The 10,318-nt window shown below is 37.7% G+C and overlaps 1 protein-coding gene across 3 annotated transcripts; it reads left to right on the top strand.

Annotated features, from left to right (window-relative positions):
- Positions 1-6,794: 6,794 nt before the first annotated feature.
- On the top strand, positions 6,795-9,614 carry LOC122975545 (mitogen-activated protein kinase 7-like). 3 transcript variants are annotated; one of them, XM_044344045.1, is made up of 4 exons: positions 6,795-6,874; positions 8,914-9,029; positions 9,143-9,247; positions 9,280-9,406. In XM_044344045.1, exons 1-4 carry the CDS (start codon positions 6,808-6,810, stop codon positions 9,385-9,387), a joined length of 396 nt encoding a protein of 131 aa, XP_044199980.1. In that variant the 5' UTR covers positions 6,795-6,807; the 3' UTR covers positions 9,388-9,406. The 3 variants fall into 3 exon arrangements, with proteins under 3 accessions (XP_044199980.1, XP_044199981.1, XP_044199979.1); XM_044344046.1 differs by having other exon boundaries at positions 9,143-9,244; positions 9,277-9,406; XM_044344044.1 differs by having other exon boundaries at positions 9,143-9,614.
- Positions 9,615-10,318: the final 704 nt, after the last annotated feature.

The following is a 10,318-nucleotide window of genomic DNA, read 5'->3' on the forward strand; positions in this document are numbered from 1 at the left end:
TCGTGTCTCTCTGGCTGTTGATGACGACAGCAGACCGTCTGTCTGACGTGTAGTAGTCACGCGGCTCCGCGCGCCTCCTGCACCCTGCTGGCCCGTCACACGTGCCAAAACGAAACAAAACATAATTTATCAAATGTCCTTGCGATGCTGTTTTTGAACATATAAATGAATAACAACTAGAAAAAGGTCTCGGCCTCTCCATTTATGTTGCCTTTAATTCACATTCCTCGAGACAAAGATTAACAAGCACGTGGTGATGACGAAGTATTTAACGCTTGTTTCTTATTCACACGTTAATGGTTTTATATCTGCTGAGAATAAAGGTTGGTCTGTTTAAAAAAAAAAAAAACTTCATTAACGTCTCTTGTAATTAAATATTGATAAATTCCACCACATCAAACACCTGTTACATTTCTATGATGATATTGATATTGATTGTTCTTCCGGTGTTATAATAATCTTCATGTGGCCTCTGTCACAGTAACATGAAACATTATTTAAAAGCATAAAAACTATGCAAAAAGGGGGAAAGAGAGCGTGCAATTTACATATTGTATGTTATTTAGTGTGGTATGACTCGTGTTAACAAACACTATTTGATGCATTATGCAATCTGTCTTCCTGTATTAACATGTGTTTCCAGTAGAGGGCAGCAACAGTCAAAGAGTTGAGATTATAGAGTTAAATTATAAACTAAACGATATATTTGAGGTGTTTTTCACGCTGGTGTGGTAATATGAGAAATAAAATAAAACATTTTTTGCATCAATGTGATCATAAAGACACTGGGTACATCATGGCCTGTTAAATTTAATTCATCAGTAATAGTCAATTAGTAATACAGCTACAACTTTTCATCAGACTGCAGGACCTGTTAGATTAAAAAAAAAAAAAAGTATGATTCATTCAAAACAAATTCATGTAATGTAATATGGCGGCTTCAGTTTTAGCCAGACTCATTCCAGGAGACACTGTGTTGCCATAATATTTGTTGTTTAGATTCTGTGTCTCACAGTGATATGTCAATGGTTAAGTCCTAGTGCTTCACATGAGGCATAAAAATACAATAAAATGCATAAAACAAGACACTGAGAGGGAAAATAAAATAAAACTAAATGACATAAATGAAATCATAACAAAGTACATTACAGAAATACATAGCGTCATATTTAACTAATGATGTAAAAATGCAGTGTGGAAAATAAATACACTTTGAGTTCCTAATTTAGATTTGAAAGTTGCTGAAGTTAGGGCACATTTAAACTGACCACTGCCCACAACCTTCCTGCATGCCTGATGACCCCTTAGAGGAGATCAGCTGATCATGAGAGCACAATCTGACCCTTCCTTGTAATCTTTTAATCGTGTTTTCCATTGACTACGAAAAGAGTGATGTAGAAAAAAATTCAACTGCTACTGTACCTGTTCTCATCTTGGTCAACAGGTCAAAAGGGAATGAATGAAGACTGTTTGCTGGAGGGTGTCAGTGACCTCAGTTTCAGTGATAAGCCTCCTACAGTCTTGTTAAACTTTGCTAAACACTTCAACAAACTTTGCCTTGTGCTCTGCAGAAGCTCTGGCTTCCAGCTGCTGTGCAGCTGCCTCAGCTCATGCATTACACTGACTGTATGCTGTATGACTGTGAGAAAGGACAAAAACAAACATTGATGCATTTCAAAAAAATAGCATCACACTGAAAAAGTGTCACTATGAGAGCTTCAGTCAGTATGTTATCTTTATCAGCCTCCTGCTGGTGGCCTGTAGGAACTGCAACAACATGGAGGTTTGTATATAATCTGATTGCTACAGTAATTAATGACTTTATTAATGGTTAATAAATCACATAAATTACTAGTGCGTCATAGATTAGTTATAATCCCTTAATAAGAACAAGTTTTGCCAGATTGTGGGAAATCCTCCTCCGGCATGACACCCCAGTGGACATCAAGTCTGCAATTATACATGTTGGTGAGTCATTAATAAAGCTTGGGTTTGTTACTTTCTAATAAGCCATCAGCAAAAGATAGCCAGTCACTGAAATGTTAATAATAAAGCTTTCTTAAGCTGCTTATAAATGGATTTTAGTTGACATGGCCTGCAGCACTTTTTAGCAGGTAAGTGGTCAAACAGTCCATGAGAGGGATCTTCCTGATGAACTACAGCTAAAAAGACAAAGTAAATTTTCTGTCGGAGGAGGATTTTCCAAAACCTGGCAACCTAAAAAGGGCTCTTATTAATGGCTTATACACTATAACTAAGCTGTATTAACCATTAATAAAGCCAAATAATTACAGTTTAGAAAGTGGTACCATCTTATTCACGTTTCTGGTATTGTTGTCTGTGGCAGCTAGATGGCAGAGCTTTCTGGGTATTGTGGGTGTGTAGAAACTGCTGTGGACACTGAGTACAGAACAATGTACAGTTTAATGAGTTCACAACATGTGAAGTAATCGTTGAGTCATTGATGTTGATTTCCTGTAGATATTTAAGAGTGTTGTTTGTTTTGGGGAGCAGTAAAAACACTATTTATTGCTCCTTTGGTTGTTATTATCACGGGTCTTATCGACCTTCTGATTGATCAGATTGTCACCACAACAAACACATACAGCTTCTTAGTTATGCTTGTTTATTCTTTAATTTTTTTTTTTTCGTATTTCCTTACATCACAGCATGTCAGCTGATCTTGTCTTTACCTCTCTTGGGCTGTTTCCAGTTCAAATTCAAATTCAAATAAACTTTATTGGCATGGCAGATCAGAAACCTATATTGCCAAAGCAGTACAGAAAATTATAAACATTGACAGATGATTAGTAATAATCCTGTATAACTATTTCCTTCTCCCTCCAGATAGAAGGGTTGGTGTTAAAGAATAGTGTGATAATGGATTTTAAGACTATGGCAGGGCACAAAATCATAATCACAGTAGAAACACAACTATAAAGATGTAAACAGCAGTCGAGGAGAAAAGTTACATCTTGTCTCTTTAATAAGCATGAATTTCTCCAGAGATATGTTTCTGAAGGAGGGACCTCCTATACACCACCACCTTATATCCCGCTGTAATGTGTGCATTGTCCACAGCACAGAGGGGGGAGGACTCTTCCTGTTTCTTGTCCTTGCTTTGAGTTTTTCAATAGCCTCATTGCATTGTCATCCTTGCTAAGTGATACAGCAGACATGCTCAAAAATGCACGAGAAATACTAATATAATAATAATTGCCAAGGTGCATTACAGCTACAGCATCAGAGCAGTGTCTGCATTGAAATCATTAGGGGTTTTTTTCCTCTTAGCAAATATCTATGTTTCATTTGTCTGAAATGATCATTAAAGACTGCAGGTACTGTTTCAGGAAAGGTGCTGCATGCTTCCGAAATATTCTAACAATATGTCTGCTTTTCAGAAATTCTACCTATTTTTAATTGTGATGTTGTCGTTGTTGTTGTTGTAGCAATTCCCTTTATCTAAGACGAATTTCTCCCGAGGGAGACAATAAATATGACCTTGACCTTGCTTAGCCCAAACAAGAGCATGTATACAGTATGTCCTTAAATTAAAGTTTGTATGGTTTTTAAATTGTATACACTATATATCATATTGCCATATAAATATACACAAGATTCTTTCTTTGAAATGTGACACACAGGTGCTCACACATACTGTAGCACTGTGCTAATTGCACTATCAATGGCAAAATTAGGTGTGTGTGTAATACATTTTTTCTCATTCACTAGCTGTCTATGTGGGATTTTTACCGTGTTCATGATATTCATGCATTTAGTGTTAATGTCAGGATTAAGCTGTTAGGCAAGGGATTAAATATAGAGTCTATAGAATCTACAAAACTATATGAATATCTGAAAGAACTCTACCTAAAGTATAAAAACATGTGGATGTGGGACTGTGTTTGTGTATGTCTGTATATATGTGTTCATGAAACTTCCATCCAATCAGTGGCACTTCCTTTGTAGCAGCCTTGTGACACAGGAAACTCCAGCTAGCAGTAGAATCCTTCTACCAAGGTTAACAAGACACCAAATGAACACATTTTACATTTCAATCTTTATGTTAACAAGAAAAGATTGTTTTGATTCCACTAAATTCCTGTATAATGTTTTACAATGTACTCTCAACAATCAAAGCTCACAACCATGTGTCTTTGATACAATGAAAAATGACTATGCCTCTCTCTCATCAGTTTTCATTCATAACCAAAAGATTACTAATCTTGGAATCCATCAGCTATCGTCTGACGACAATTTAGCCTCTGGGGGCAACAGCCAATGTTTCGGGGCTTCCAGTGTGGCCAGCAGATATCCGGGCATAGACTTCCTTTTCTGGCGCCGGTCATTGTTTACAGTCCGATTAGCAACTTGAGAAGCAAGAATGGAGTTGGAGTTGGAGTTGAGAAACGATGTCTACAACCAGATTGTTTCACAGGTAGCCAGTTTACACTCAGTTAACAGTTTAAAACCAAACAAACATCGAGACCTTTTGTTGGTATTTTAGGTCCAGACAACAGCCAATCAGCCAATGTGTCCAGCCTGTCTCGTTCCCCACACGGACTGTTTACCGGCATGCAACCAAAGCATGTTCCTGTAGAAATCCCCAGAACGGAAACGGAAACCAGAACGCTTCTGATCCCAAAATCTTGTCCCCTGGCTACAGATTCTGCATTCATACGCAGGTATCTGTTTATAGAGATTACGACATTACAGCAACACATGCCAACTGAAACTTTCCAGTTTAAAGACACATTGAAAGAAAAAAAAAATTCCCAGTTCTAATCCTGTGAGATCCTTGTTATATGCCATATATATATTAAAAAAAAAAAAAAATGTGTGCGGAGCCCAACAGTCCTCTTGAGCTCCATATTGCACCATATTTGTTAAACCACCCACCTTTTCAGTGGTACAATCAAATCTGGAGGATCTGTAATTGCACAATGTCCACATATTCCTGACCAGCTCACTGAGAATTACATCACATACAGAAGTTAACTTTCATTCACTGTGACTTTAAAGGTGCCTTGTGGAGTTTTCTTACAAACAAACAAAAGTTATGTTTACATTTGGTTAATCACCAAAAAGCGTGTGTGTGTATCCTTGAGGTCTAACAAACATGTTAAGTGTGTTTCCGTCTATATAAAACACTTGTAAAGCCATTTTTCAAAGTATTTTAAACCCACTAGAAACTGCTCCATAGTGCTACTAGAGGACAAAAACTCCACAGGGTACCTTTAATTGTACAACTCAAACACAGCATTTCAAATTTACATACTAACTTTACGTTGTTCCAACATATTTATTCATAACCATCCTTCAATCACTGCAAATGTTCTTGTTCGGCACACACATAGTGATTACATAATGTCCCGAGGTTGACAATATCTTTTTCATGATATGATTTTATGGTTCGGTACTATCAGCTATTGTTACAAAATAATGATGAGACTATAAAATGTGACTCTCTCACCACGAGTCACATGTTTCAAAGCTCATTGTAAAATAAAGTGGTTGGTTTTGTTATCAAAAATAGTAGCGCAATCAACCTTCAAGATTTCAGAAAGGAAATTTCCATCATGGAAATCTGAGAACATGTTCCAACCTATTATTTTTGGATATGTGTTTTAATGATTATCATAGAGAAAAATGTGATCCCTTCATCTACCCAAGTGACCCGAGGGTTTACTTCCTGCCAAGCCATTTTACTACAGATCTTTGTAAATCCACTTATAAAATAAATGGAGATTTGTCATTTCTACACTCAGTTTTCTCAAATTTCTGCAGCAGGAAATAGATCGGAACACAGTACCGACACATGGCCGGTTGCATTTTGAGTAAGAGGCATTACTGGAAAAACTCTGTCTGCCAGCAATACGTAAAATTAGCAGCTAAATGCAACACGTTCATGTCTTCTCTCTGGGTGCCTCCAAATTTACTTTGGAAGAAGGAGGAAATCACAAAAAGAAAAAAGGTTTATAAGACAGATTATGGGAACATGGGAAGATTGGTGATTTGGCAGAAATAAGTGTACTCAACATGACTACATGAAGGAGGAACTAGTGATTAAAATATGTTCCAGGAACAAATATCAGAAGCTGCAAATATTCCCGTTTTTTTGGCCCAGTTGCTGTGTAATGAAAGCATCCTTTCTGCCCTTCGTTATATCAAATAAATGTCAAAATGACTTCAATATCTTAACTAACATCTTAAAAATGCCTCCCAGACATGTTTTAATACATATAAAATAGTCTGCTTTTAATTAAATCTACTCTTTGTTCCTCAGTAAAAAGTCCAGAATCTATGAATATACAAATACTGGACACAAGATCTTAAAGGGACAGTTCACCCCAAAATCAAAAATTCGTTTTTCCTCATAACTGTAGTGCTACTTTTTACAACTAGATTGTTTTGGTGTGAGTTGCCGAGCTTTGGAGATATCAGCCATAGAGATGTCTGCCTTCTCTCAAATACAATACAACTGGATGGCACACAAGATAATCCACAGACCTTGTTGTGAGCAGTTTCATGTAGAAACTATTTTCTTTCTGCCAAACTACATCTGCCAACTGTCTCTCCTCGCAGAGGGAAGCGTGCAACTACTTATGGTTGGCAGGTGTAGTTCAGTAGAAAGAAAATAGTTTCTACATGAAACTGCTCACAACAAGGTCTGTGGATTACCTCGAGTAACCAGGTCATGACTTCTGGAAAGAGACATTTCTGTTGAGTTTTTCAAATGTTTTTTTTTTTGTTTTGATTTGTTTTTTAGCACTACAAGCCAAGTGCCCTCCAGTTCCATTGTATTCTATGGCTGATATCTCCAAAACTCAGCAACTCACACCAAAACAAACTAGATGGATAAAAAGTACTACAGGTAAGAGGAAAAACATGTACTTTTGATTTTAGAGTCAACTTTCCCTTTAAGACATAAATGAGACACATGGTCTTATTTCACTGTAAAGTTCATTCTCAGTGTACTGTATGTACACTGGAGGCATCAGGTTTCCACGTCACCATATCATGTTTATCGATGCATCTGCCCAGCCAACAGCTGATTAGTAACATCCAATCATATTCACACAAGTGTTTATGACAGATTTTGTGAACTGTTAGGTCACCATTATTCTGCTGATTGTCTACAACTGCTGCAATTTCCTCCACCGCACCCAACCCTTATGTCATTGAAGATTTGGCATTGTTCTCTTGGTATATCTGATGCTTTATATTTAAGAGTGCTGCTCAGTCTGCCAGAGCTCCCTCAAACAGCAGAGCCTTTTACACCAAATCTAACTGTATAATCATTTGTTATAAATGGCCTTTTCTTTGACACAAATGTCTTTGACTGAAGTAGACAGTTTCAGTGATTTGAATGCCGTCTCTCTATTATCATGCTTGTTGCTTGTCATTTTACTTACTTTAATGACAAAATCATGAAAGGTCTCATTTTCACTTAACTTGATTGTTTGATGTTGAATGAAATTAAGTAAATGAAAAAGTCTCAAACTGCAACTTAAGAGTGAAGAAATGCTACAATGTGTACACCATGAGAGACATTTTGAGTCGGACACAAGTCTTCACTATTGCATAGATCAAATATTGAAAACAATATGAAAACCTTGAGTGAAAGATGTTATTCATAATACCAGTTGCATCACTTCTGATTGGACGTGCCAAATGTCACAAGGTTGCAAGGACAAGCGCTGATTTTCGTCCACTCACAGGCAATCCATTCCCCGACTTTGCTTACAACTTTGTTATCTTTTTTTTTCCAGAAAGGATTTTCCATGAGAGGATGTATTGACCTTGGCACATTTAAACATCCGAGTATCATTTATCAAGACCTTTATAAGTGCCATAAACATGAGCTCATGATCAAGACAATCAGTGGCATCTACTTCAAACTGATATGCTTAGTTAGTATTTTACTACATTTCCAATAAACCCTTTCTAATTTTGCTCTATCTTGCACCCCTCTGAGTTCATCTTTTAACTTTACTTATTGATTTTCACTCATCAGTCTTTCTGAATCTGAAGATTTGAGGTGGTAGACGAGTGCCCTCTTAAAAATAACTATTAATAATTACATAGAAATAATAACTCAGCTATAAGCACAATGTGAATGTGGTAGTGATTTAATGAAAATGTGGCATCTTTAATCAGGTCAGTGGCTTCTGCAGCAATGAAATAAAACTGTAGAACTTTATTTTTAACATCAATCCATCTCTGTTACGTCAAACCCCATCTTCTGGCACAAGAGCAATATTTATTTCCTTCAGCAAATGTAGACCAACACTTGTAAGAGTTTATGTAGAGAGTTTGGAGAGGAACAGAAGAATAAACATGCAACAAAATTCATCTCCGGCTGAGGATTGCTCAGTGCTCACCATGTGGCTGTGGTTAATGTGAGGCATAAACACTTTGTTTCCTCCTCCTGATGCGCCACCGGACGTCTGAAAACACCGCTGCTCACGCGGAGGGAGACAGAAACCCACTGACGTTATCTTTTGGTTTGGGTTAAGAGTTATCTTTAGCAGTGAATGATAACTAGAGGAAACTAAAACTTACTTGATAAGAGTCTGCAAATCACATCCTAGGTGCCAGGGTGGGAAAAAACTCAAAAAAAGGTTGATAAAATGTTTTAATTACTGTTTGTTTCGAAATAACAATAATGTATATAATGTAACAGTAGTTCTTTGCAAAATTAAAGACATGTTTGAGTGCAGGGAAATTGCATGTGTCTGAACTTATTTTGTGAACCACTTTTGAATAGAGCAAGCTAGCTGTTTCCCCCCTGTTTTCCAGTCTTTACGCTAAGCTTGTCATGATCCTGTGTCTCCTTAACCTGCTGCCACTCTCCCAGCGGCTCTCTCCCTCTCTCTCTCCCTGTGTGTGTGTCTGATTGTGTGAGTGGAGACAGGTGCTGGAGTCAGAGCAGAGCCACACCAGCTGCAACTCATCTCAGTAATCAAGCCCTCTACAAATACTCTGCCCTGCCACTTCCACTTTGCCAGATCGTAGCATCTACATCAGTCAGTATACGCTTCGAGCCATTATTCATACAACCTTTCCTGTTGTTGCCTGTTTTTTTTCCCCCTCCTGGCCTAACCCTGTCTCCTGTTTCCCTGCGGTCCTGTCTGCTCAGGTTCCAGCCCCTGTCCCCAGTCCTTCATCTCTTCTTGTCAACCCTGTTTCCCTGCCCTGGATTCCCGCTTCTCCCAGCTTCCAGCCCAAGCCTCAATCCCGTTTTCCCAGCTTCCAGCCCAAGCCTCAATCCCGTTTTCCCAGCTTCCAGCCCAAGCCTCAGCCAAAGCTCAAGCCCCGGTTTCCCAGTTACCAGTCCAAGCTTCTACAGGCCTGCGTTTCCTTTCCACCCAGCCTTCTAAATAAATACATTGTTTCTATCATATCCCTGTTTCCTCGCCTTGAGTGTCTGCACTTTGGTTCACCTGCTCCGCCCCACACAACAAAGCTAAGCTAAGCTAATTGTCTCCAGGCTCCAGCTTCATATTTAGCACACAGACATGAGTGTTTTCAATCTTCTCATCTAATTCTCAGCAAGAAAGCGAATAAACATTCATCCCAAAATGTCGGACTATAGGACTGCACAAAAAACATTGTCAATGTAAGTTTCTGAAGCTATTTTGTGAACAATGCAAATGGTATCCTGATGTTAACCTTATATATATTTTTTATTTTGTTAAGTTTTACGACTATACTTTTGATTGTATGCTAACACTTACTATATTGCCAGAAGCTCACATTTGCTCTCTGTCAGGATAAAAGCCTGCTATGATTATTTAACTTTGCATTAATTTTTGTGTAGTGGACAGAATTGGAAATTTAGGTTAAATGATACAAGCTTCAAACAAGGACACAAAACCTTACATTTTTATTCATTTAATTTATTTTTAAAAATATGTTTTCTTTGTTTTAATATTTAAGTCTGGACATGATTCACAAACAGATACAGTATTAAAATAGAGTCTGTTTCTTCAACTGCATGACTCATTTCTTGCCTTCAATTCACTTTGAAACTGATCATGGTTATATAAATTTTCCAGACAGTCGAATCAGCACTGAGTTCATAAAAGGAGGGTTCACGTTGGTGTCTGAAAGACGGAACTGTCAATCATCTACTGTGCAGGCCACTAGAAAGGACTGACTCATCTGTGTTGCTGCCAGACATTAAACATACTAGTAACTGTGAGATAGCTTTAAAACACCTATGTGACTCTCTTGATGCTAGAAAATCTTGAGACTTTTTCGCATGCATCTATCACAAAAGTAACTGCTATAAAGCTGTATCAAGAATATACTG

Source organism: Thunnus albacares, chromosome 23, assembly GCF_914725855.1.
Source record: "Thunnus albacares chromosome 23, fThuAlb1.1, whole genome shotgun sequence".
NCBI lineage: Eukaryota > Metazoa > Chordata > Actinopteri > Scombriformes > Scombridae > Thunnus > Thunnus albacares.

What these genes read in the sequence shown, in the direction of transcription:
- LOC122975545 (XM_044344044.1), top strand. Translation starts at nt 6,808, where the DNA reads ATGGCTGATATCTCCAAAACTCAGCAACTCACACCAAAACAAACTAGA. An exon ending in ATGGATAAAAAGTACTACAG is followed by an intron (nt 6,875 to 8,913) that starts GTAAGAGGAAAA and finishes GTGTGAGTGGAG; the next exon opens with ACAGGTGCTGGAGTCAGAGC. An exon ending in AGATCGTAGCATCTACATCA is followed by an intron (nt 9,030 to 9,142) that starts GTCAGTATACGC and finishes CTGTCTGCTCAG; the next exon opens with GTTCCAGCCCCTGTCCCCAG.